General features: G+C 45.9%; 1 protein-coding gene across 1 annotated transcript; it reads left to right on the top strand.

Moving 5' to 3' along the window:
* Positions 1–1,894: 1,894 nt before the first annotated feature.
* On the top strand, positions 1,895–27,162 carry LOC138489587 (nicotinamide N-methyltransferase-like). Its single transcript, XM_069617295.1, has 3 exons — positions 1,895–2,156; positions 18,360–18,567; positions 25,766–27,162. The coding sequence occupies exons 1-2, from the start codon at positions 2,003–2,005 to the stop codon at positions 18,494–18,496; spliced, it is 291 nt and encodes a 96-aa protein (XP_069473396.1). The 5' UTR covers positions 1,895–2,002; the 3' UTR covers positions 18,497–18,567; positions 25,766–27,162.

Here is a 27,162-nt window from a genome sequence, read left to right as displayed (position 1 = left end):
GGACCAAGTGGTGGTAAAAGTAATACTGATTGGTGGTATCTCAGTGGGATTATCACCAGAATTACACAAAACTCGTAATGAGTCTCTTTTTTCCCATCTTCAGGTTGTTGGCCTGGAGCCAGCCACAAATAAGCAGCAGACATCCTGTAAAATGCACCAGCCGGTTTGCATTCTCTGCACATATTTTAAATGTCAATTGTGTAACATCAGCATAGAAACACACTGGGACGCTGAATGACTTCACTTGTTTAAGCCGAATTGTTTAAAAGAGGAGAAGGGGCAATGCCGAACCATGGGAGACCTCACAACCCAGCTGACAGTTTCGAGAGTAAAAATGCAACGTTCTGACCAACGTTGCATGTTCTGCAAAGAACGGCTGTGTGCACTTCGGGACAGCACGCCTGCATCGCATCTCTAAAGGCCTTGTAGATAAGATGTTAATAGAAGCAGGAGAACAGCCCCCCAACAGCGCCAGCGCCTTAGTCGAGCTCTGATCGATTTCCTGAAGCGGAGTTGACCCCTGATTCAGTGAATTGCCGAGGTGTGGATCCAGAAGGCCACGTAGGTTATTCATCTCTGTGAAGCGTTGGGGCTTCTGTCTCCTGCCATTCTCTATAGGTGTGGCTGTCTAAGTAAGAAAGGTTAGCAAAGGAGCAGACATGCAAGAGATCAGAGGAGTAGGGGGCGGGGGGGGGCAGGGGGTGGAGCTAGCCTTGAAACACCACTTTCTGTATAGGCTCATTATAAATACCCAATACATAATAAATAAAGTGAATGCCGTGCTATACACATATATACGATATCACAGATGTGTATAGAAGCTGTGACTGCTCACAGGACCCTTCCCCCAGAGCAACGTCCTGGAGTGACTTAGAGACAGTTCCATTTCATGGATGACACTATTCATGGAGCTGACGACGGAAAATCAGCTCAAAATGGAGGAGGCAGCAGGTTAACCCCTGCGGTGTCCTGCCGCCAGGACCTGGAACCATCCCCTGGGGGTCAAAAGGCGAGGGGCGGAAAGGCGCCAAAGGCCTAATGGCCCAAAAGCCCGCGAAGGGCAGAACAAAAGAAAATGGGCGGGGACATCAGGATTTAAGCAGGCGGGACCGGGGTGCCAGGCATCTCGCTCCTGCACTGGGACCCGGTCGCCGCCTCGCAGATGGAAGAAATTTCGTTTTCCACCCACCCACCCGCGAAATACAAGCAAAAGAGCAGGAGACCTGGGGTGTTGCTGTCGCAGGACACCCAGGCCAGGATTTGACAAGTTGGCGGTGTTTGGGCAACCAAGCACAAATGATAGACTCCGGACGAGCCAGAAGGAAACAGAATGGGTCTTCGCTCTTCCGGACCAACGCCTCTTGGGGGCCTAAACGGCGGGGGCGTCTGGTAGGGACAAATAAGGCTCAGCTTCCCCCAAAAACAAACGGCGCTCTCCCCACCCACGGACACCTGCACGGGCAGGATTGGAACAGGTGCAATGGGTCGGGGGAGTTGGGGGCCTACTATACCAAGTATAGGGGGAAGCAAAGGAAATCCGGCAAGCAAGCGCCACACGGAAAGAATGAAGTTCACAAATGTGTACAAATAATTCTGTTGTCATGGAAATAAAACTGCGGCCAAGGTTGCCATTTGAAATTCTGTGTCATGCCAATTTGTGGGGAAAAGGATTAAGGCATTGGGGTGCATGCGCAAAGAATAATTGGCAGGAAAGGCAAATGTACGGCTGCAGGGGTTATGCTCTTTTCTGTCCCCGGGGTCACTTTTGGACATTTGGCAAGCTCCCCGGGGTCACTTTTGGACATTTGGCAAGCTCCCCCACGGACGCCCTCGCTCGCTCTATAAAAAGCTCTTTTGCAGCAGTTTGATTCTGTCCCAGGCCTGCATTCTTTCAGAGCTCAGTAACAGCTCTGTTCCCTGGGACTGCAGACCGGTGCTGTTCCACACAACCAGGCAACAAGGGCCCCGAATACCATCAACCCGAAGTACCTTAACCCACAAGATGGCGTCTGACTTCACTGGGAAGCAAACCTATCAGCATGACTTTGATCCAACTGATTATTTGGAGACTTACTACGGGGCTGGGAAAGGCGTCTTCATCAAGGACGGCTTCATGGAGTTCGCCTTGAGAAAGCTCCACGAAGCGTTCACAACAGGTAAGCCAGAGGGCCCCCAAAAACCAGTGGTGGAACCGCAAAGAAGCACCCCACAAACTGCACCCATTCCCTTTCCCACGCACCACCCCAACCGATAAACAAACACACCGGCTGTTTAAGGGAACGTTCCTTGCGGTGCACTGGAGTGCACGTTTTAACTCCTCCCTACACTTTTATTTTAAAAAGAAACCATTCCGAAACAGCTTCTTTTCAAAATAAACGTATTGGAACAGTAACACTTCTTTAAAAAAAGGAAGTAGAGGAGCACCGCTCCCAACCGCGCTACACTTTGGACACTAGAAATACTGATCCCAACCTTTTTCTTATCTTTTACTTGTGTCTTGTGGTCGTTAAGGGGAGGTTGATTGGCCAGGCTCATAAAAGGGTGGTGGGACCAGGTTTCACTCCCCACAGCACCCATGCCATTGTTTCGTGCTGTCCTCTGCCATCACAATATATAAACTTGAAGCAAAACTAGCTGTGAAAGGCATATTATTGGCCTACGATAGGGGTCTTGCTTTCTCTCTCTATCACTCTCTGAGCCCTCTTCTGGTATGTCTCTTTTTCTCTCTCTGCCACTGTGTGTCTGTGTCTCTTTTTATGTGGGCGAGAGTCCTTTTGGCAACTGTGCTTTTGCTAGAGCCATCCCTCTTGCTGACAGCAACCCGACCAGAGAAAAAACAAAGGCTCCTTAAGGGGGATGGGGCGTCTGCTATAAAAACAAAAATAATTATTGAATTGTAATAACATCGTACACCATCTCTTTTTAAAATGGTAATATGTTCACCTCTAATGATCTCTTACAATAAGTATGTTAGTCATGATAAGAACCGCACTGTCATGAATCGCCACTTTCGCCCCCTATGGAGTTCATGGTCCATAACGCACCGCAACATCGGGTCAGTAATCCTTCCAAAATGGCCGCCTGCACAGGAATGCCGCTTTCTAGCGTTTATGCTGGATGCGCTGACTTCTAGAAAATAGACACGACCCCGCAGCTGTGCGCGTCTCAACGCTATTGTTCCGTGTTGCTAGCGATTGCTATCATTACTGCTCCTTTTTCGTTAGTGCCCTTTCCATTTTCATCTGTCCTTCCCTTCCAGGCTTCCCCCCTTGAACTGCTCTCGCAATTCTTGGCTCTTACCTCCTTTCATCCCTGACCGCGGCCTGAGGTCCTGTGCTAGCAGGTTCAAACTCTGAATCTACGCTCCTATTAATTTCCTGGATTTCGCCGCAGTGCTTCCTTCCTGGATCCTGAACGCAACCCTGCTTCCTGAGGCAGACAACGAACCTCACACTGGACCCAGACCCAGAGGATACGTGCCCTTACCTGTGCAAGCCCAGAACAACCAGGAAGAAAGAAAGATCTCCCAAGAAGACTCCCCCAGAGAAATGCAGGTGAGAAAAAGGGCTGAGTTTGACAGTTTGAGACACCCAGAACCTGATATTGAGCCTAACATAGAGGTTGCAGTCCAGGACCGCATGAGAGGAATGCAAGAATTGACAACTGAGGTTCAAAACCTCAAGGCGGAAAACGCAGCCCTAAAACAACTCGTATTATCCCGGGATTCGGCATTCAAGGAAAGTGCCCTGGTAGGGGGTATTGTGGACAAGTACGATGTCTCTTAAATCCCTGTGTTCCTTCCTCGATTCCTGCCTGGTACATTTCACGTTTAAACCCTACTATTTTTCCACACCTAGGGCTAAAGTGGGGTTTATGATATCACACCTTTCTGGCAATGCCTTAGCCTGGGCAACCCCCTTGGTGAACGCAGGAGACCCACTCCTGGACAACTACGATGGATTCATAGAAGGCTTCAAAGCCATGTTTGATCGGCCAGAACTCGTTCATAGCGCCTAGGAGAGACTACTGGAATTCTAACAGGGAAATCTAGATATGCTTCCCTATGTGACTCGTTTCAAGCAACTGGCTAAAGAGGCTGATTGTTCCCAGGAGGCTAGTTTCACCCTGTTTCAAAGAGGTCTGAATGATGAAGTCAAAGACGAGCTAGCCAGAGTGGCTCGTCCAAGTTCCTTTCAGGCCTTGATGGATTTGTCACTACAGATCGATTTCCGAATCCAGGAAAGAAAGGCTGAAAAAAAAAAAAACACAAACCCAAAGCCAACCATGGAGTACCCTAGCCCTAAGGAAACATCCACTCAACCCTCTTCGGATCCAGAACCTATGCAGCTGGGCTCCTTTCGGGGTCCGATCTCCCCACAAGAAAGGACCTGTAGAATCAATAACGGACTCTGCATGTATTGTGCTTCCAATAAACATCTTGTAAGGAATTACCCAATAGCACCACCCCAGTGTTCAGGAAACACAAGCTCCCGATCTTGAGTGGAGCACAGTTTAGGGAAAAAGATGTCTGCTCCACTTCTTTTCCTTCCTTGACTTGTCCTCGCCAGAATACTTTGGTGGTTCTGCATAAGTTCTTGTCGTCCTTCAAAAAGGACACTTTTCCCATCCTGGCTCTAGTGGATTGCGGTGCCATGGGAGTATTTACAGATCATGAATGGGCCATAAGGCACAACATACCCAGAGAAAACAAAAGAGTGATTCAAGCTGTCGAAGGAATCGACGGGAAACCATTATCCTCCGGACCCTTTACCCACCAAACCAAGGAACTATTGCTCTCAATAAATAACCATCAAGAAACACTCTATTTTGATATCATAAAAGCAGCGCATTACCCCATGGTTCTAGGCATGCCTTGGCTCCAGAAGCAAAACCCGTGTATCAATTGGGCAGCTGGATCCCTATTTCTAGGTTCAGAATTCTGCTTGAACCATTGTTTGTTTCAAGGCTTGGTGCCAGATCCTCCAGTGGACTCCCAGACTCCCGAGCACCCACCATTGTGTGTCTCCAACATTACTGAAGTACCTGAGATCTATCAATCCTATTCTGATGTGTTTTCAACTGCCATTGTCCAATCATTACCAACCCATCAACCTGAGGACTGTGCTATTGACACTGAAGACTCGGCAGTGATTCCATTCAGCAGAATGTTTATACTATCTGAACTGGAGAAAAGAGCCCTAAGAGAATATCTGGACACTAATCTCGCTAATGGAACCATTCGTCCTTCAAAATCCCCTGCTGGTGCCTCATTGTTCTTCGTGCCTAAGAAAGACACTAAGGAACTCCAACCTTGCTTGGACTACCGAGGTCTTAACCAGTGTACCCTTAAGGATCGGTATCCTCTACCACTTATTTCTGACATATTGGAGGCTGCTCGAGGTGCTGTATTCTTTACCAAGCTCAATCTACGAGGTGCCTACCATCTTATTCGATTGATGGAAGGGGATGAGTGGAAGACCGCCTTCAGAACACCTTTTTGTCATTTTGAGTACCTGGTCATGCCCTTTGGCCTAGCCAACGCCCCTGCGGTTTTTCAGCGCTTTATGGACAGAGTCTTCTCGGATATGCTGTTTCTTTTCGTCATAGTGTATCTGGACGACATACTGATCTATTCCAACGAACCCCAAGTCCATCAAGAACATGTAAACAACGTACTTCAGTAACTAAGAGAGAACAAGCTCCTGGCCAGACCTGAAAAATGTCTCTTTCATGTCCAGACCGTTCATTAGCTTGGCTTCGTACTGAGTTCCAAAGGAATTGCAATGGATCCTGCCAAGGTAGCCTCAATTCTTTCCTGGCCAGCACCTACCACAGTAAAACAGATCCAATCCTTCTTGGGACTTGCAAAAATTTACAGGAAATGTATTCCCACATTTTCTGACATTGTGCATCCCATTGTCGCTCTGCTGAAGAAAGACACAGCATTCATTTGGTCTGTTGCTCAAGAAACAGCCTTCCAGGAATTAAAACAAAGATTTACCCAAGCCCCCATCCTGGCTGAACCAGACATAAATAAACCCTTTCTGGTGGAAACAGACACCTCAGGCTATGCTATTGGGGCAGTTCTAAAACAAGAATTCAAAGACCCGATGGCGCACCCATCGCCTATCTATCTCGAACCCTGACTCCCAGTGAGACCTATTACTCATTCCTGGTGAAGGAATTACAAGCCATCCAACAGGCCTTTGCTGACTGGTGACATTTACTCCTAGGTGCAAACATCCGGTCCTGGTACAAACCGATCATAGATACCTACAAATTCTGCAGTCCTTGGAATGCAGAAACAATCGTTAGGCTTGCTGGGCCTTTTTCTTTGCCCAGCACCAGTTCCACATACAGCACTTCCCTGGAACCAATAACGTAATCACAGACGCCTTGTCCAGGCGTCCCGATTATGTACCTGTTGAAGTTCGTGTCTTTCCGAAAATGTTTCCTGATACCGTTGTCATAGCCCAGGCCAATTCCTTGTTGGAGGATATCTGTATCGAAACACCATCTTCTGATCTTTGGCAGGACTATATCAACACCAATCAATGGAACCTGGTCTCAAGAATGGTTACCTCCTCCAGGATAAGAAACTAGTGATACCCACACAAAGACTGAGAACGAAGATCATAACACTTTGTCACGATACCTTTCATTCCTGTATAGAGGCATTACCGCCACTCTCCGCTCCATTTAGAGACAATTCTGTTGGCCGAAGGTGATCAATGGTGTAAAGGCATACATTCAAGCCCGCACCGTTTGCAGTCAAAACAAGTGTGATAATAGAAAGCCTGCAGGGCTTCTCTTCCAACCCACCTTGCCAGTGCGTCCTTGGGAAATAATTGCCACTAACTTCATCGTGGATCTGCCTCCATCCAGATGGTATACTACCATAATGGTTACCATTGATCTATTTACCCACATGGCACACTTCACCTCATTATACAAGTTACCATTGGCACTTGAATTGGCTGGAATATTTTGAAAGCATATATTCAGACTTCATGGACTTCCTTCTAAGATCATCTCCGACCGTAGGCCTCAGTATATCTCCAAATTTTGGAAACATCTGTGTCAAATGTTGGGCATCCAACATGCCTTGTCTTCAGGGTACCATCCTCAGACCAATGGTATAACTGAACGGGTAAATCGGACCCTAGAACAATACCTACAATGTTTTGCAGCCAAGGTCCAAGATGATTGATCTGTTTTGGTTCCGGTAGCCAAATTTGCTTACAAAAACTCAGATAACTCCACAATCAAGACTAGCCCTTTCTTTTGCAGCCATGGGATTCATCCATCAGTTCTACCAACTATCCTACCCCATCCTACCCCGGTACCCTCGGTCGATTCCTGGATTGAATGTCTGGTGAATGTACATAAGGATGACAAGGATTACTTGGAAAAGGCCAGATCGGACATCAAAAGATATGTTGATACTGTTAGGAAAGATTCCGTAATTGTAGGTAATTTTCCTTCCATGTGGCAACCCCTAAACTTTTTGCTGTTGTTTTTCACCTTGTTCTTGACTTTGCCAGAGAAGTGCAGCCTTCTGCCGCACTCCTCTGGGCTTTCGCTCCTTTCTTACGGGGGAACTGACATGCCCTTAAGACAGTCAGTACCGGGGAACGCTGTTTCCCGTAGTTTCTTTTATCATGTTGCGGCTTTCGTGCAACATGACACAAGAGGGCACTGTAAGCTAAGTTACAGCTCTCTTGGGTCTCTAGCCTTCTACAGGCCCTAGATACTCGTTTAGGATTGTATTTGATCGGTGCAAGTCATTCAGGGACTGGAATGGTGGCAGCGATCGTTTTGTGTATTTTGAGCTCCTTTTGGCGTTCTAAGTGCGTTTTTCGCACTGAACCCAAAATGGTGGTCTGGCTCCCAAAATGGCCAGACCACGAGGCTCCTTTGTCCTGTCCACTGACCGTCTTGCTCCCTTCACCTTCCCCAGGTCGAGCGACCCGGGGCCTTCCTTATTTGGGCATGTACTTTCCCGCGAAACACAGATGCGTTTGCGGGCTTCTACATGTCTTTTGTGTGCCTCCAGGGTGTGGGCTGGGATGTCTGGTCCCAATACACATCCTGGGTGCCAGAGAGTCTAGGGTGGTGTGAATGCCTGGGACCACCGTGGTCCGTGATTGGTCCACGTATGGTGTGTGTGTTGATGAGCGGATCTCCCATTGGCTCCCCTCCGTTTTGGCGCGAAGGGAACCGTGGATAAGAGGGGGCTGGAAATATCACTACCATGTCGATCTCCTGAGTTCTCACGAACGAAGGAATACAGGAGCCAAGTATCCTGCAACCAAGAGGCTGGACCGAGGAATCGCTGGTGACCCGCTGAAGGACTCCTCCTTTGCACTGCTGTCGTCCTGTGAAACCCTTTCCTCCTTTGATCGAACCAGAAGGCCTGTACTGGTGCTTCGACCTTTGGTATAGCAGGAACAGCTATTCTCGGCGACTTCATCATCTCCTGCCAGTAAGCCTTCGGAAGCGTCTCTGGGCCATCCAGTTGACTGACCAGCTTATACGGGAGTCCTGCTCTGTAACCGCCGCCAGGTTGTGTTGTATTTCGAGTCCTGGTCACTCTCACACGCTTCGTACACTTGGCGTTCCCAAGTCTGAAGTGAGTAGTGTACATTTGGCTCAGATACACACGGCCGCTCCGTTGCCCTCCGGTGGTGACAAAACTGTGCAGGTTGCTTCGATTGGGACGTCTTTTTTCTCTACACGGCGACGAGGCATTTCCGGCTCTTCTGAACCTGCCAGCTGCTGAAACTAACGTGGAGAAGCCTGGGTCTGCTTGCATCGGGGACCGGTGAGTAGTATAGCTAGGATCTGGTCGCCCTCCTGCAGTAGCCCATTGCTTTTCCCCGCTGTGTAAAAACAGCACCCTTTTGTCCGTACTCGCGCTCTGCTTCTGCTCACTGTGGAGGCTGCGCTTGAGTCGCGGAACCTGTTCTTCTTCTGTTGTGCACTAACCCGAACTGCCTGACTTCCTCCAAAGAGCTTCTCCTTTTGCCCGTTGGCACCAGCGTGTGCAGGTACTTAGAGCACAAGGCTCCACTTTTCGCAGGGCTCGGACTTCCATCTAGTTAGGTGCCTTTGAAGGCGAACTGAGTCTAAAGCATTATCGCACTGCCTGTTTTCCTTCCCTTTCAGGTGGACTACACATTTCGTGCATATAACGCTTGCGACTGTCGTATTTGTATATATATTGTGTTGATATGGTATGTGTTGGCTTAATATTGTGATATTGTGATTTTCTCGCTATGGTCATTATTTTAAAGGCCTTAAAATAAATGTCTATATATTTTTGATATAACAACTGTTTGGAGTAGTTTGTAAGCGCTCTTGCTTTGTGTGCTCATTGCGGGCTTTCAGTCACCCTCACCCCTCTTGAGACCTAGTCTTGACCGCCGCGATCGCTACCTTGATTGGTCTGGCTCGTCCAGAGGTTACCCTGTTCCAAGTAATTAGGTTGGCCTTCTGAACTTCTGCGCCACCAGGACAGAGTTCAGAAATCCATCTTAACAGATACCAAGAGAAGACCCAGCCCTTTATGTGGAATCGGGGACAAGGTCTGGTTATCCTAGAGACTTTTACCTCGACACCTGCGGCTAAATAAACTGGCTCCCAAGTATTACGGGCCTTTCACCATTAAGGAAGTCATCAACCCAGTGGCCTTTTGACTGCATCTACCGGAATCTTGGAAGAAGATACATCCTGTTTTCCACACTTCTCTACTGAAACCGTATGTACCCTCCATCAGATCAACTCTTCGACCTAACCCTGTGCTCATCATTGATCAGACTGAATACAAAGTCTCCAGGATATGCGATTCTAGATACAGATGGGGCCAACTCCAACACTTAGTGGAATGGAAAGGATACCCCCCCAGCGAATGAACCTGGGAACCTACATTCAACATGAACGCTCCCTGTTTGGTGCAAAAATTCCATCTAACCCATTCAGGTGGATCGAGGTTTAGGAGAGGGCATACTGTCATGAATCGCCACTTTTGCCTTCTATGGACTTCATGGTCCATAATGCACCGCAACATTGGGTCAGTAATCCTTCCAACATGGCCACCTTCACAGAAACGCTGCTCTCTAGCATTTTCGCTGGATGCACTGCCTTCTAGAAAATAGGCACGCCCCTGTGGCTCTGCGCGTCTCAATGCTATTGTTCTGTGTTGCTAGCGATTGCTATCGTTACTACTCCTTTTTCATCAGTGCCCTTTCCAGTTTCGTCTGTCCTTCCCTTCCAGGCTGCCCCCCTTGAACTGCTCTTGCAATTCTTGGCTCTTTCCTCCTTTCATCCCGGACCGCGCCCTGTGATCCCATGCTAGTGGGTTCCCTCTTGCTCCGAACTCTACGCTCCTATTCATTTCCTGGATTCCGCCGCAGTGTTTTCTTCCTGGATCCTGAACGCTACCCTGCTTCCTGAGGCAGTGAGCAAACCTCACACTGGACCCAGACCCAGAGGATATGCGCCCTTACCTGTACAAGCCCAGAACAACCAGGAAGAAGGAAAGATCTCCCAAGAAGACTCAACCCAGAGAGAAACAGCTGAGGAAAAAGGCTGAGTGTGACACACACTGGAGACATCCACCCTGATGGTGGCTGTGGCGTGTGGCGGTGAACCTATTTAGTGGTATTGGCACTGTAAATGTTAGCACTGATGGTGCAGAAAAGATTGGCACTGACAGTAAGTAGAATTAATGACATTTTGTGCACCAGAACTAATCATAGCTGTGAAGAGAATCCCTGAACGCTTTGAGAGGTATTTACACTCTGCACATCAGCACTGATCCTGGCATTGGAGAGGGTGTGTGATAATACTGTGAACAGCAGCACTGGTCATGGCTGTGCAGAGTGGTCCTGATGGCATTTAGAGGCATTTACATTATGCACATCAGCATTGATCTTGGCAGTGGAGAGGGCGTATGATAATACTGGGAACAGTGGCACTGATCCTGGCTGTGCACAGTGGTTCTGATGGCATTTCAAGGTATTTACACTGTGCACATTAGCACTGATCTTGGCAGTGGAGAGGGTGTGTGATAATACTGTGAACAGCGGCACTGGTCATGGCTGCACAGAGGGGTTCTGATGGCATTTAGAGGCATTTACATTATACACATCAGCACTGATCTTGGCAGTGGGGAGGGTGTGTGACAATAATGTGAACAGTGGCACTGATCATGGCTGTGCACAGTGGTTCTGATGTCATTTAGAGGCATTTACACTGTGCACATTAGCACTGATCTTGGCAGTGGAGAGGGTGTGTGATAATACTGTGAACAGTGGCACTGATCATGGCTGTGCACAGTGGTTCTGATGGCATTTAGAGGAATTTACACTGTGCACATTAGCACTGATCTTGGCAGTGGATATGGTGTGTGATAATACCATGAACAATGGCACTGATCATGGATGTGGAGAGTGGTTCTGATGTCATTTAGAGGCATTTACTTTGTGCACATTAGCGCTGATCTTGGCAGTGGAGAGGGCGTGTGATAATACTGTGAACAGCGGCACTGATCATGGCTGTGCAGAGTGGTTCTGATGGCATTTAGAGGCATTTACACTATTTACATCAGCACTGATCTTGGCAGTGGAGAGGGTGTGTGATAATACTCTGAACAGCAGCACTGATCATGGCAGTGGAGAGTGGTTAAGATGGCATTTACAGGTGTTTACACTGTGCACATCAGAAATGATCTTGGCGGTGCAGAGGGTTTGTGATAATACTGTGTACAGTGGAACTGATGCTGGCTGTGCACAGTGGTTCTGATGGCATTTACACCATCTATAGACAAGACAGAGGTGGTGGGGTTGCTGACATCACTGGGGAGACACTCCCGATCAGGAGAATTCAAGGGGACTTGAGTCTGAGCTCTGACTGCCTTCTGCTTAAACTCAAGCTCTCAACCAACTGCACCATTGCCTTCCACATTGTCTACCACCCTCCTGGATCTAGCATGGACTTCCAAGAAGCCCTAAACCACTCACTTTCGGACAACCTAATGAGCTCATCTAAAGTCATCCTCCTGGGGGATCTCAACCTCGGGCTTAATTATCCCAATGACTCCAACACCACTGCCCTACACAAGGCTCTCTCTACACTTGGGTTCTCCCAAGCCATCACAACCCCAACCCACTCTAAAGGCTGCAAGCTAGACTCGGTCTCCCACCACAACTGCTCACAAAATGACAAATAAATCTCTACCATTCCTTGAGGTGACCACCATAGCATACAATTTGACATCATCACCTCCAAAGGGCCCCCTATGTCGATTGTCCCTCTCCCTGCTGCCCTCTTTAGAATGGTCACTAAGGAGAACCTCACCCAACACCTCCTTGTGCCTGCATTGCTTCCCTCCTTCTCCAGCGACCCAGCTGTACTTTCTAATGACTTTAAAAGGAGCATCACACAAGCCATCGACATTGTAGCTCCACTAACCCTAAAAAAAGCAAAAAAAATTAATTATGCCAACGCATGGTTCACCCAGGAGCTCCTACAGTTACGTTCCCAAAAAAGAGCTGCACTCACCACTTGGAAGAACAACCCTAAAGACAACTCTAAAGCAGCCTTCGAGGCCTTGTCCACTGAATATAAAACTGCCATCATCAAGACCAAAACCTCTTCCTTTAACACTAGGATAGCCAACGCCAAATCAGGTACCAAAGAAGTCTTCACCATTTTCAGGGAGCTGGAGACCCCTGCCTCCCCTCCTCCCACTCTTGTTAAAGATGAGGCATGGTGCAATAAAATTAAATCGGCCATGCTCGATAAGTTGGACACCTTGCATACCAAGATCCTGGCCCACCGAAAGGCTCTTACCAATATCATAGCCAAGAGCCACAGTTTACCTTCACCAGCAATTGACACAAACCAACCCAGCATGTTTGAATTTAAGGATATGACTGAATCGGAAGTCACTGCCCTCCTTAGTTACGTTATACCCTCTAACTGCAAAGGCGACACCTGCCCAGCACAGGCCATCAAGGACTGTGCACCCTCCCTTGCCCCCTTTATCACTGCCTTCATTAATTCCTCGTTCCAGTCTGGCCATGTCCCAGCTGGACTTAAGGAAGCGTGGGTTCGTCCACTCCTTAATAAACCCTCCCTAGACCATTCGTAACTGGGAATTACAGGCCCATCGCCACTGTCACCTTTTTACTAAAAACCTTGGACAAAGCAGCCTACCTGCAAGTACAAAAATCCCTTGAGGACAACTACCTTCTTGGTCTTCAGCAATCAGGTTTTCGGCCTCGACATGGTACCGAAACGGCCCTCCTTCACCTCAAAAACCAGATGGACGACTTCAGAGATGCAGGCAAACCTGCACCACTTCTCCTCTTGACCTATCTGCTGCCTTTGATTTGGTGGACCATAAGACTCTCTGCCACCATTTCGCCACTGCAGCTAACTTCTCCCCTATTGCCTGTAAGTGGATAACTTCATTCCTGCAGGAAAGAGCAATGAAGGTCTTTTCTGACTCTGCCTCTGCCAACCCAAGCATCATCCAATGCGGGATTCTACAGGGGTCAAGCATACCCCCACCCTCTACAATCTCTTCACGGGGCCTCTGTTCAAAATCCTAGATGCACTGGGCATCTCATACACAAACTATGCTGATGACACCCAGGTGTTCATCCTCCTCTCAGGTGATAACCTGTCTGACCTGAACACCCTCAACTCCATCTACTCCACTATCAAATTCTGGACGGCAGAAAACGGATTGTGCCTCAACAGTGAGAAAACCGAGCTTCTGCTGATTGGCTCCCCGTCCATCCTGGGCAAGCTGGACAAGCAATATAGTTCATTCACCAATGACAACATCCCCATTACAGTATCCCAAACAGTCAAAACCCTTGGTGTCTACCTAGATCCCAACCTGACAATGAATAGGCAGGTCAGTGCCATAGCATCCTCCTCAGCCTATCACTCTAAACTTCTTAATGCAGTGAGACCATACCTCTCCCAACAGAATTGCCTCATCATTGCCAGGGCAATAATTGGCTCAAGGCTTGACTACTGCAATGCCCTACTCATAGGAACCTCAGGCAAAAATCTTGCTAAACTGCAACTAGTTCAAAATAATGCTCTTATGGCTGCCACTGGCCTATCATGCAGGAACCATATCTCTGGTCTCAGAAGACAGGTCCACTGGCTTCCAGTCGAGGAAAGAATCATTTTTAAAACTCTTGCCCTGGCACACAAGTGTTTTCACAACCTGGCCCCTCTGTACCTTTTACCAAGGATCTCTAAACCCCTTGCCTTCAGGCCAGCCAGATCAGCATATTCAAACATGATGACTGTTCCTAAAATACGCAAAGCTCGTGCTGGTGGTACCAGCTTCCCCACCATGTCTGCCACCCACTGGAATGCCCTCCCACCTCACTTTAGGCTGATTGAATCTCATGCTGCCTTTCGTAAGGCCATCAAAACCATGCTTTTCGTGTAAACCTGCCTCTTTTGTGTTTGCATTTCTAGTAATCTGTAAGTAATGTTTGCTAATTGATGTATATGTAACCTTGTATCTCTTAAGACTACTCTGCTGGGCGTCTTTTCTGTAACCCTTAAATAAGCGTTCTTACGCTCTGTTTACAGCGCCTCAGTGCCCACGGGCTGTAGTGTGGTCTACAAATGTAAAAATAAAATAAAATAAAAATAAATTTAGAGGCATTTACACTGTGCGCATCACCACTGATCTTGGCAGTGGAGAGGATGTGTGATAATACTGTGAACAGTGGCACTGATCATGGTTTTGCACAGTGGTTCTGATGGCATTCAGAGGCATTTGCACTGTGCACATCAGCACTGATCCTGGCAGTGGACAGGGTTTGTGATAATGCTGTGAACAGTGGCACTGATCCTGGCTGTCAAGGGTGTCTCTGGTGCTATTTTGAGGTATTGGAATATTAAAACCTATAGCAACTGTGAAGAACCCTAAGGATAGTATATGGAGGTTCAAAGGAAGAGTGGGCGTTTGGTGAATGGGACTATGGCACTAGTGGTAAACAGCAAGGTGGGGAACAAAAGCACAGCAAATCTTTATCTGTTTGACCATCTTCAATGCATTTAACAGTTATATCGCCAGCTTTGAATAATATTTGAATACTTGAGTCTATATGGTGAATATAAATTGTAAAGAATCATGCAGATACTCCATCAAAAGCAATACCATTAATGCCCAGGGCCCCTATTAACATTATTGACCACAAGCCCATGAGAGTGGATAACTGAGTGTTTGCGCACCTATTGCCCAGGGCCCCTATTAACATTATTTGTATTTGTGTTTGTATTTATTGTGTTTTATATAGCGCCTTTGTCCAAAGCTCTTTACATAGGACAGCCATCAGTACATTGAATCAGAATACAAACCAGGGTTCATAAACAGTAACAGCCAATTAGCGTTCATAAGAGTAAATCAATCAGTGTTCATAAACAGTAACAATCAATTAGCGTTCATGAGAGTAAATCAGTGAATCAGTGTTCATAGACAGTATAAATCAATCAGAGGACTGTAGGAGGTGGGTTTACAGATAGGACGAAACAGAGGATAGTAAGTAATGGAGCGAAGAGACAGGGGAAGCATGTTCCAGTGAAGAGGGGCTAGAAGCTGGAACGAGCAAAAACGGGATTGGGCACATGGTGGACGGGGAACATTAAGTCTAAAAAGATTAGCCGAGCGGAGGGAGCGAGATGGTGAGTAAAATGAAAGGAGGGATGCAAGGTAGTCAGGAGCAAGTCCATAGAGACATTTAAACACAAGACAAAAAAGTTGTATTTAAGATGAGAATAGAAGGGCAACCAGCCGAGAGAGGCAAGGGAGGTAGAAATTGGGTCCTGGTAGGAGAGAAGACAGAGTGAGCGAATCGAAGAATGAAAGATAGATTTAAGAGGAGCAAGGCGTGAGTGGGGAAGACCAAAGAACAGAACGGAACAGTAGAATAGTAGGGAGAAGACTAGTGAAGGGATAAGGAGTTTTGTAGCGTGGAAAGTGAGAAAAGGGCGGACTTTGTGCATGTTGTAGGGATGAAATCGACAGGCGCAGGATGTTAGGGAGATATGGTGGTCATGAGAGATTAGAATCAAAGTAAATGCCAAGAGTGCGGGCAGTGGGAGATATAGAAAGACAGGAGGGAGGAAAAGAAATGGAAGAAGGAGGAGTTTGCGACCTGAGGGTGTTTGCGGAAAAGAATAGGACTTCAGTCTTACTAGCGTTTAGAGTGAGGAAGTGAGACATAATCCAATATTTGATGGCAGATAGGCAGGATGAGAGAGTCTGATGAATGTCAGTGAGAAGGACGAGAAGGATATAAAGAGCAGGGTTTCATCCGCATAGAAGTGGTGTGACACTCCAAAGGATAAGATAATGGGAGCAAGAAAGGAAGTATATAAGTATATAAGGAAAATAGAAAGGGACCAAGAACTGATCCTTGAGGAACACCATGGATCAGAGGAACGTGAGGAGAAGTGTTGCCGCTCCAAGAGACAGCAAAGGTACGCTTAGATAGGTAAGATGAAAAGCACGATAGTACAGACCTGTGAAGACAAAGGGAGGAGAGAGAGTCCAGGAGCAAAGAATGATCTACAGTGTCAAAGGCAGCAAAACAATCAAGTAAAATAAGAATAGATGAGTGTTTGGAATAGCGAGCAGTGAGAAGAGAATTAAACACGTAGGTAAGGGCTGTTTCAGTGGAGTAGTGGGGGTATAAGCCAGGATGAGACAGTGGAAGAGATAGACCCGACACGAATGATGAGATTCGTGTATAAATGAGGCTTTCATGGAGTTTGGATAGAAAAGGTAAGAGGGATATAACACAGAAATTAGAAACAAGAAAGGGGTTGGCTGTAGGTTTCTTTAGGATAGGAATGATAATAGCATGTTTGAAGGCAGATGGAAAGGTAGAGGTGGTGAGACAAATGTTTAAGAAAGAGGTAAGAAAGGTTAGCAGAGGTGGGTGGACAATAGGGATAAGTGAAGAGGGGATAGGGTCAGTGGGGGCAGATGTAGGGTGAGCTTTGGCCAGGAGGAGAGCCACCTCGGAGTCTGTTACGGGAGGAAAGTTAGAGACAGTGCTGGAGGGGATAGGAAAAGATAAGGGGGAGGGGTTATAGGAAGGTGAAAATATAATGTCTTTTCATAGGGAGTGCACTTTGGAGGAGAAGAATTTGGCAAGATCAGATGCTGATAGGGATAAGTTGACAGATGGATCAGGTGTAGGAGGGGAGAGAAGATGTTTTAGAGTTTGGAAGAGGCGCTGAGGATGGGTGGATTGACTATGAAGAAGGTCAGAGAAGTAGGTACACTTGTCGTAGAGGAAGTGATAAGAGAAATAGGTTGCATGGTTAGTAGGAGAATGGTGTTTGCGCCAGCGCCTTTCAAAGCGGCAAAGGAGACGGCCCTTAGAAGAGAGATGAGGAGAGAGCCAGGGTTGGGCAGGTTTGCAAGTGGGCCGAAAGGAAGAAAGAGGGTAAAGTTGATCAAGGCTAGATGTAAGAAGGGATGTGACCTCCTAGCAGTTTGGGCTGCACTGCCCCTTTTGGGGTAGGACCAAGCCTGATTTGCATATGGTTTTTCCCCTTCTGTAATGGCTTGGCAAACTGAAAAACGATGGTCTGGAGGGTTGCCTAGAGTTTTGCCCGTGGTTATGATTAATTCAAAACCTTCCAGCCATCACCTTTCTGTTTTGCAATAGTCACCCCAAGTGGTACGAATATGCCCAGATGTGGGTCCCGAATCTGCCGGGCCTAGAGACCCAAGCTACTCCTCACTGATGACGCCCAACAAGTCTAAAAACATGTTTGGGGATGCTTGCGGTCTTGTGCAGAAGGGATGTGACCTAGCGTTCGTGCTGGACTGCCCCTTTTGGGGTAAGACCAAGCCTGATTTGCATATGGTTTGTCCCTTTCTGTAATGGCTTGGCAGGCTGAAAAACAATGGTCTGGAGGGTTGCCCAGAGCTTTGGCCGTGGTTATGATTAATTCAAAACCTTACAGCCATCACCTTTCTGTTTTGCCAAGGCTAGATGTAAAACATGAGGAGAGAGTGGACGCAGAGAGAGAAGAGAAGTGAGTGAGAGATGGCAGGGAGTGTATGCAGGTATCATGGAAGAGCGAGGAGTTAAAGTTACGTATGGACCACAAGCCCATGAGAGTGGCTAACTGAGTGTTTGAGCAGTTATTAAATGGCGGAGCAAAGAAAGTTCTCTTTATGCTGGAGTTCTTGTAATGAAATGCAAAAATCATTGAACCCAAGCCTTTCCTCTCTGAAACGACTTCCCCAATCCCAGTTTGGGTACTTACACTTCCCTAGCGTCTCTTCTTGGTCTCAGGGGGCGTGAAGGGGGACACTCTGATAGACATTGGCCCAGGACCCGCCATTTATCAAGAGTTGTCAGCCTGCGAGGCCTTCAAGGAGATCATCGCTGCTGACTTCACCGACCGCAACTGCCAGTACCTGGAGAAATGACTCAAGAACGAACCGGGGACGTTCGATTGGACCCCAGCTGTGAAGTTTGTCTGTGAGCTGGAAGGGCGCAGGTACAAACTCTCCCAATATTGGCACAATATCATGTGTTATTTCATGCCATTTTCTTCCTGCGACTAAGACCTTAATTATAGGCATTCTTGTGAACCATCTTATTGGTATCCAATTTATCGCCCTCAGAATGATGAAAGGCTGAGACAACAGACAGTAGTACTGAGTGGAATTTGTTCTCATCAGTAAAAGTTTTCTAATGTACATTTTTACGAGAATTAAAGATACGTTGAACATGTGATTCTGAATGTCTCACAGCCCAAATCATGCAATTTCTTTAAAGTTTTGAAGGCACATGATTATTTGTAAGCACCATTAGATAAGCTGTTTTCCCTTTATTGGATCCACAGCATTTTATCCAGAAAACCTGGATATGGAAGCAGGAAATTGAACATTTTGCAGCATAAAAAAGCACATTTTCTGACAAATAATAATGTATTTGTTTCAGCATTTATTTTAAATATATTATATTGGTTTCAAAAGTTAGACATACTAGATAGGAAGTCAGAAAGAAAAAAACAAGTAAAAACATTGAGTTAAAAATGTCATTCATTCATTTCCTCACTTCCGTCGGATTCCCTCTGATTAAAGGCTGTACAATTGGTAGGTTGCAAGAAATAGGTTGTGTCTGAGACTACAAATGAGCCAGGGTGTCTTCATTTGCACCTTTTCTATCAGTTTAATAGAAGGAGCTCCAGATATCCCTGGCTTGAAAGAATAGTTTTTGTTTTCCTCTACATTTTTTGTTTAATGTGAATGCCTATTTTATATTATTAGTATTCATTAATCATTATCAGCTGTAATGGTGAACATATTCCCTTTCTGTGTTCTTCAAGCCCCCAACCACCCACAGGCACCACCCAGACATGCGCATACTCACCTGCTAGGTCACACTGCAAGTCACAAATCAAACTTCGCAGACTGGAGACTTCAGGAGGAACTTCCTAGTCCCTGCCACACTCCCAACCCATGCCCAGTTCTTCCTGAAGTCTGCAGTCCTTCACTGTTTCTCGCTCCTTCTGCATCTTGCATCCTTTCTTTTCCCCTATTTTATCCCACTCTTCCACTATCCTTTTCCCCCAATCTGCAGCTGCTCCCTCTTTGCTTTCTGGCACACTGTTTCCTCTCAGATTTCTGGCCCAGAACCAAACTTCTGGACAACTGCCCTCCCTCTGCTTTCTGGCCCATCTCTCCCCTTCTCCCTCCTTTCAACCTCATAATGTAACAATTTGTTTATTTCTTTTAAATGTAGGATTTGCGGCAGATCCTCAAATAATGGGCAGCTAATAATAAAGCTGGGTGTGTGTTTTAATAGATGCCACATTTCTGGAAATGAGCAGGTCACCTTTCTCTCAAAAGTGACCTGTGCATTTCCAGGAGGCTTAGCTGTAGCACAAATGATGCACTGGCCAGCCATCGTGATCACATGAGTGGCAGGAGCACTCTCCAATCCTGACTGAGGATGAAGGTGACTCTTAGTCTGTATGTCTCAGTGGCTTATTTGCCCTTCATGTGGCATTGAATGAACGGGTACATGTATGTTATTCGATAGTGTGCACCTAGCTGGGAAGAGGAGTAGTGCTGCAGGAAGGTAAATGCAAGGTTTAAAAGAGCAATGCCTCCCTGTGTATGTCTCCTAGGAAGACAGGAATCATGGACAGGCTAGGCTGTTTCAAGGCCCCTTGACTATCATCAGCATATGGAATGATCCTCAGATCTCATTTGGTGGGGAGTTTGCCAATTGGCTCCATTCAGAGGTTGACAAGGGTGCAGATTCCACATACCGATGGTGGGCGTTGTGGTATTCTGGTGCACATCATATTGTAGTCCAGGCTTCAGAATGACGCTCTGAAGCTGAGTAAGATCAGCAGGCCGGAGTCTCCCTTGTCTCCCTTAAGTCAAGGAAGAAATCAATGTTTTGGATGGTGGCTGTCTCGTTGCTTCATCGTGGACTGAAGCCTGATTTATAGTCATTCAAGCGGTCATGATTACTAGTGATCCAGTCCTGCAGTTGCATTGCAACAGCTTTCTAAGTGATCTTTCCTATGAAGGACACTTGGGTGATGGGTCAGTAGTTGGGAAGGTCATGAGGGTCAAGTGTATTCTCCTTGAACACATAGTGGATCTCTTCAGTTTAGAGTGCATTAGGAAAGGCCCCTTAGGTGAGCAAAGTTGTTGAGGAGAGGTATAAAGGCTTTGCCAGTGAGTGATTACATGAAGGAGGATGCTTTCATAGTAGATAGTAGCTTTCCAAGAGTCCAGAGGTTAGATGATGCGTAGGTGAGGGTGGTGTATTTAAATGTGGAGCATCCTAGCCATTTTATAGTGACATTTGCGTATCAGTAGTGATTTATTGCACCTTGTGGATGAGAAGTCTGATTGTGCTAGTGTTGTCCATGAAGGACTAGCTGATGTTGTTACTTCTGACACTCGTACTGGGTGAGGTGGGGTGTGGCAGTGGGCTAATGCAGTGCTTGACAGAGTCGAAGAGTGCTGTACCTGGCTGTTGGATTCTGAGTTGGTAGTGTATGAGTAGGTAGGTTTGCTGGTGGGGATGAGGTTTCTGTGTGTTGAGGGCAGGGTTGTGAGCATATTGAGGTCCTTTCCTCCATATTGTCTTATGTATCTGAGTGGTATGTTGACTGTCTGTGAGATCTTGTGGGTACCTTTTCACCTGATGCGTGTTTGCTTGGCTGCTGCATAGTTGTTGATAATATTCATCAGGGCCGGTTTGAGGGTGCCCAATTGTACAATACAGAGTTGGGGGCAGAGACGGGAGGTAGGATGGTGTGTTTTACTTTCCGCATGGCGCTAGCGTTCTTGAATGAGCAGTGCATGGTGTAGGTAAGCTCGGGCTGTCCATATGCAATGGTGCCCAGGATGGTAAGGTCACCCATACAGTCTAATGGTATGGGGTTGGTTCATTTGCTGGATGATGCAGAAGTGAATGGCAGCTTGTGGATGTTGTCTTGGCTATCAGAGAGCTTTGTTACATGCGTTATAAGTCCACAAGTTTGGGGGTGTCCATCTTCTTGGAGACTGTATTTCCTGGAGGGAGGGTGTCACCAAGAAAGATGCTGTTGAAATATTTTATGACTAGAGAGGGATGAGGTCTGTGATTTTGTCAAGGACGGGTCTGTTGGACCAGGCTGGCATGCAGATAAAATGGAAGGTCAGTGTTTGTAACATAAAGATATGTGATACTCAGTGAACTGTTAAATAAGATGACACCCAAAGGCTATATGTCTTATGGCAAATTATATATTATGCTTCTGATTTGGAGAAAATCATAATCAGGTGTGTTCATGCTGTAGATTACAAATGGCACAGAAAACATGAAATAGAACAGGTTTCCCTTTCCAAGGTTTCCAAGGAATACATTGAATCCTTGCTCACTATCCTAAAAATGTAAATAGCCTCCGAAGGAAAAGTGTGTATTTAGATAGCAATTGTGCCTGCAAGGACCACAATCCCTACCGGAAAGTTCTCAGGAACCTCTCATCGCTGCTCAAGGTTGGGGGCCGCCTCATCGTGCTCACCCGAAAAGCCCAGCAAATCACAAAATAGCAATTTAAAAAAGGTAGAGCATCAAATTACTTTAAGAAGAAATTAAAAGAGCTTGTAGGGCCAACACAGGTTTCACAGTAAACTAGGATCCCAATTTGCTGCCTTTGGCAAGTGCTTGTTCAGAGCCTTATGGTAAGCTTGAAAATTTACTGAACAATTAATATAACACAGTCCTTGAGACCTGGCCTCGAGTAGCTTGAGTTTGGGCAATGGATCAGGGCCACCAACAAACCACCAGAACTACTCATTAGGAGCCTTATGTTTTCCATTGTCTCTGCAGAATTTATTAGAAATCCAAGCTGGGTCCGCCAATCTGAATTTCAAACATTAATACATTCTTAAAGGAAACATTATGATTTGAACAAGCTGGGCTAAAGGTGTATGCATGCCACTTGTGGTTGTGGAAATCAGCGAGATATGCACCACCTGTGAATATTAAAAGGTTTCTCTATGGCCAGTAATGGGTGAATGTATCATATAAGGGTACCCGTAACACCGAAGGTCCTCCAGGTAAGCAAAAGAGAAATAAACACAAATGGACCTCAGCTATAAGGATGGACAGATTCTTCTAACAGACCTTTTGCATAGAAAAGTCAAATTTATTACAAAAACAAATACAGATGCTGTTTATTTATAAAAACCCATAAGGATCCTGTTTTTTGCCCACTATGTATAATATATTTACCAAGCCCCTATTCGACAAATTGGACAGACTAGGTGTCCTCTACACAAACTTTGCAGATGACAGCCAGATCCTCATCCCCCTTTCGTGCAATTTTGATAAGGATACAGCTTTGGTAAATGAAATATACATCCTCATTCAGGCATGGATGGCATCCCATGGCCTCTGTCTGAATGACGACAAAACAGAGATCCTGATCCTAGGGTCAAAAACCAATCTAAAAAACCTTAGCCCCAATTATAACTCATTTAACATAGACGGAAACATAATCAAAGCAGTAGACAAGGTAAAAACACTAGAATTTGACCTCGACTTCACCTTATCACTAAGGAAACAGGTTAATTCCTTGGCCTCTTCCATTGCCTAAACAGGCAAACCTATCAGGCCTGCTGACCCTATCTAATGGAAGCTAGCTGTATTACTCTCGCCAATGCTCTAATATTATCAAAAGTAAATTATTGCAAGGCCTTATATCTAGGAGCCAACAAATATATCCTTCACAAACTACAAACACTCCAAAATAATGCCCTGAGAACCACCCTTAACCTAACTAATAGAAAACATATCTCCAACATCAGAAGTGCCCGCCACTAGCTAAAAATAAGCTACAGGATTTTACTTAAAACTGTTTCATTCACGCTCAAATGCCTTAATAACGCAGCCCCATACCTTAAAGCAAGAATAACTAGAAAAACCTCAACTCGCCCATTCAGAGCAGCTAACTCCCACTGTCTAGAGATACCTAGTTTTAAATTAACCAAATCTGGAGGTGGTAGCTTCCCAGTTAAAGCTACACAGCACTGGAATTAACTACCTCTGATTCTCAGATTTGCTCAGTTTTATCTTTGCTTCAGACGCACCTCACTAAACTGGTTGCAGTCCAATGACATATAACCGTTTTCATCTGCTGTCCCCACCATATGCCTTGAACATGCTTGACCTGTATTTACTCTGTCCATTGCACCACTCACCTATAAATATATGTAACCTAATATATCATTAATGTAACTCACCTGTATTTTTATCCTCTTAACCCACTTGTATTTTTATCCTGTTTTTGCAATGTATTAAAACCATGTTGTAACTAAGTCTAAAGTATTCTTATCTGCTGCGCCCGGTTACCTACGGGTTTGGTGTGCATTACCAAATAAACAAAAAAACAAACAAACAAACACATATGGTCGTAAAAATTTGACATCACCAAATTCATTCCACCATCCATACACATACACTCTATCACACATCCAATTTAAATTCTACAGTAATATGGGTTATTAAGTTCATAAAACCCTTTCACAAAAACACAAAATAATTCAATACTTCACATCCATACAAGCTACAAGTGTGTATATCTGTTAAGTAGCAACTAACAGCTTATTAACATTGTCTACAAGTGTTTCGGTCGGCATAAATGGCTTCTGATGTAGCCTTGTGTTCATCCGACCTTCTTCAGGATGATAGGTGGGGCGTGAATGTCACCTCACCCTTACAACACAATCCAGTGGAAGATGTCTTCAAAAAGCTCTCTAAAAACAAACAATAGAACCTAATTACAAACCAACCTCTTTATATTATAACAAATGGCACAAATGAATTGTGCGTATAATTCTTCCATCGTCATACTGGTTCATACTCACCTCCAATATGCACTTGTGGAAGTAGTGCAAACTGTGGAACTAATCCTTAGTGCTCCAGTGATTTGACCCAATACCAGCAGAACCCAATAAGGACAGGGGCACAGGGTGTGAAAGGAGTTCCCTCTCATAAACAATGTTAAACCAATCATAAACTATTTGAACACCTTATCCGAGTGTATAAACTGTCAACACTTACTTCCAGTCTTTCGGCATTGATTACCGGTGTGTCATAATGTCCGCAACCCGTGATGGCCATTCGCTGATTTCAATTTGTTCATACAGTATGCACTACAGAGTCAAGCACGTGTACTCCACTGCACTGTAATTGAATCAGAAGAAAGGAATTCTTCAGTCACTATTCCATCCACTTACATAGTTACCACATATTATGTAGTGTAGCCGCGACATCTAACAATAAACCAATCATAGATTGTCCAGGTGTATAGACTATTGACACTTACCTCCAGTATTACAGCAATCCGTATTGGATGCTGGTGTGTCTTAATGTCCACACTCAGTGGTGACGCTTCGCTGGTTTCAATTCATGCACACGATATGCACTATGGAGCCATACACATGTACTCCTCTGCACTGTAACTGACTCAAACGAAAGGCCTTGGTTAGTCACTATTCCCTCCAATTCCATATTCATAGCAATGGTTTTATCGTGTATTAGCGACGCCCAAGGTGACTAATCAAAGACTTGTGACCGAGTTACTGAATGAATGAGTAGCAGAGTGATCCCCAACTTTTCACCTGCCAATAGATTCCAATTAGGGTCACTTGTTTTGCAGAGGGGAGTGGGCAGTGTCTCTTCCCCTCTCTCTTTATTATCTGCATAGTTCCCCCTCCCACACCCTCCATTGCCTTCTGCTCCACTCCCCTCTCTTTCTCTCTGTATATTTCTCACTCCCCCTCTCTCTCTTTCTCCTTCACTCTCCTGCTCCCTTGTCTTTCTAGCTCTGTCTGTCTCTCTTTGTCTCTCGCTCTCTCTTTCTCTCTCCCTCTCTCTGTCTTTCTCCTCTGTCACCCACTCTTTCATTCTCTCTATTGCTCTCTCTTCCCTCTTTCCCTTCTCTCTCTCTCTCTCTCTCTCTCTCTCTCTTTCTCGCGCCCCTCTCCCTGCTTCCCTTTATCTCTCTCCACATTTAGTCTCCTGTATGTTTGCCTACTCACAGAACAAGAAAGAGTTTTACTTATGGGCGAGGCAGTCAGAGGATAAACAGGACCTATGAGCTCACAGCTTCTGAATTATGATCCAATGCTGTGCTTTGATTGGCTGTCCTTCATGCTCTATATTCTGGTTTATTTCAGTGATAACATTGTTGGGAAACAAGAGAAACTGAGGAAAACCCTGAAACGGATCATAAAATGTGATGTCACGAAGAGCAACCCGCTGGAGCCATTGCTCCTGCCGCAGGTGGACTGCGTGACCTCTGTGGGGTGCCTAGAGTGTGCCTGCAAGGACCACGATACCTACCGGAAAGTTCTCAGGAACCTCTCATCGCTGCTCAAGGTTGGGGGCCACATTATCATCGTCAACATTTTGGGAAGCACCTACTACCTCTCGGGTACCAAGAAATTCTCCCTTCTGAACCTGGACGAGGCCTTCATCCGGAAGGCGATCACTGATGCAGGCTTCGCTATTGAGGATCTTGAGGTCCTGAAGAGAGATTTTGATGAAGAGATGTTTGATGTTATTGACTACACCTCTACCATTTTCTATGTGGCCCGCAAACTGAAAGAGGTGAAATGAGTCTGCGAGTTAGGTATGGTTTAGTTGATGGCGCTAGCAGAGCTCCTCTGAGTCAAGGTGACAGATATAAGGAGCTTCACTAGACAAACAAATTGACAGGCGCCATTTCCAAGAGATCTTTCAAATGCTTTCACTAAAATGTCACTTGAGTGTTCTAGAGTCCAGATTTCAGGAACTTTGCCAAGAGCCATTTTGCATGATATTGATAATGGGACAAAGTATAACTTTGGGCAAAAACCTGTTCTTTCAATGCTTTTTTGCACCAGGGCAAAGTTTGCCCTAGTGCTAACAGAGAATGGTTTTAGAACTAGGGCAAACTTTGCCAGGGGGCGCAGGCGTGGAGTGAGGGGGGGATGCATTAAAAGCTTGTGTGTTTTGCACTAGAGAAACATCTGACTTTGTGCTAATCCTGTGCACAATTTCACATGCACCAATTTAAAGTGTGTCTGATGTGACCCCTGTGTGTTGCTTCTTTTCTGTTTGTCATATTTCCCCATGTGATTGCTGGGCGAGGGATAACCACGGTCTCTGGGGATAGCTCAGGGGAAACGTGCTCTTTTTGTAAACAAGACGACGCAGAGCAACACAGGTTCGATCCCTGGGTCCGCACTTTGAAACCTCTGGGTATTAAGCGCATTATGAATAACCAATTACATGGAAACAAGGAATCAGGAACCGTGATTAGTGGGATGTCTTTGAGGGAACGCTAGTATGGCTCTGATTTCATTTATGAAGGGTTTGCGAGTTCCTTTTGGGATATGTGTGATGAGATCTGAAAACTCGTTCTGGCAAAAATGAAAGAAGAATGTTGATTGGTTCGGTGAGCAGTGCATGTGATCTCTTCAGAAGCGGGCGCATGCGCATTTCAAAGCTGTCCCCCCTAGATTAGGTAAAGTTGTGTACCTAGCCTGTTACATCGTACAACATGTAGAAACAATAAACTCTTGACCTTTTA

This window comes from Ambystoma mexicanum, chromosome 9 (assembly GCF_040938575.1).
Source record: "Ambystoma mexicanum isolate Mex_15411 chromosome 9, UKY_AmexF1_1, whole genome shotgun sequence".
NCBI lineage: Eukaryota > Metazoa > Chordata > Amphibia > Caudata > Ambystomatidae > Ambystoma > Ambystoma mexicanum.
Note: the sequence above shows the minus strand (reverse complement) of the source record. Positions and strands in the feature narration are given on the sequence as shown.

Excerpts from the sequence above, each read along its gene's own strand:
- LOC138489587 (XM_069617295.1), top strand. The coding sequence starts at position 2,003 with ATGGCGTCTGACTTCACTGGGAAGCAAACCTATCAGCATGACTTTGAT. Across the intron at positions 2,157-18,359 it reads CCACGAAGCGTTCACAACAG|GGGGCGTGAAGGGGGACACT; the intron begins GTAAGCCAGAGG and ends TCTTGGTCTCAG.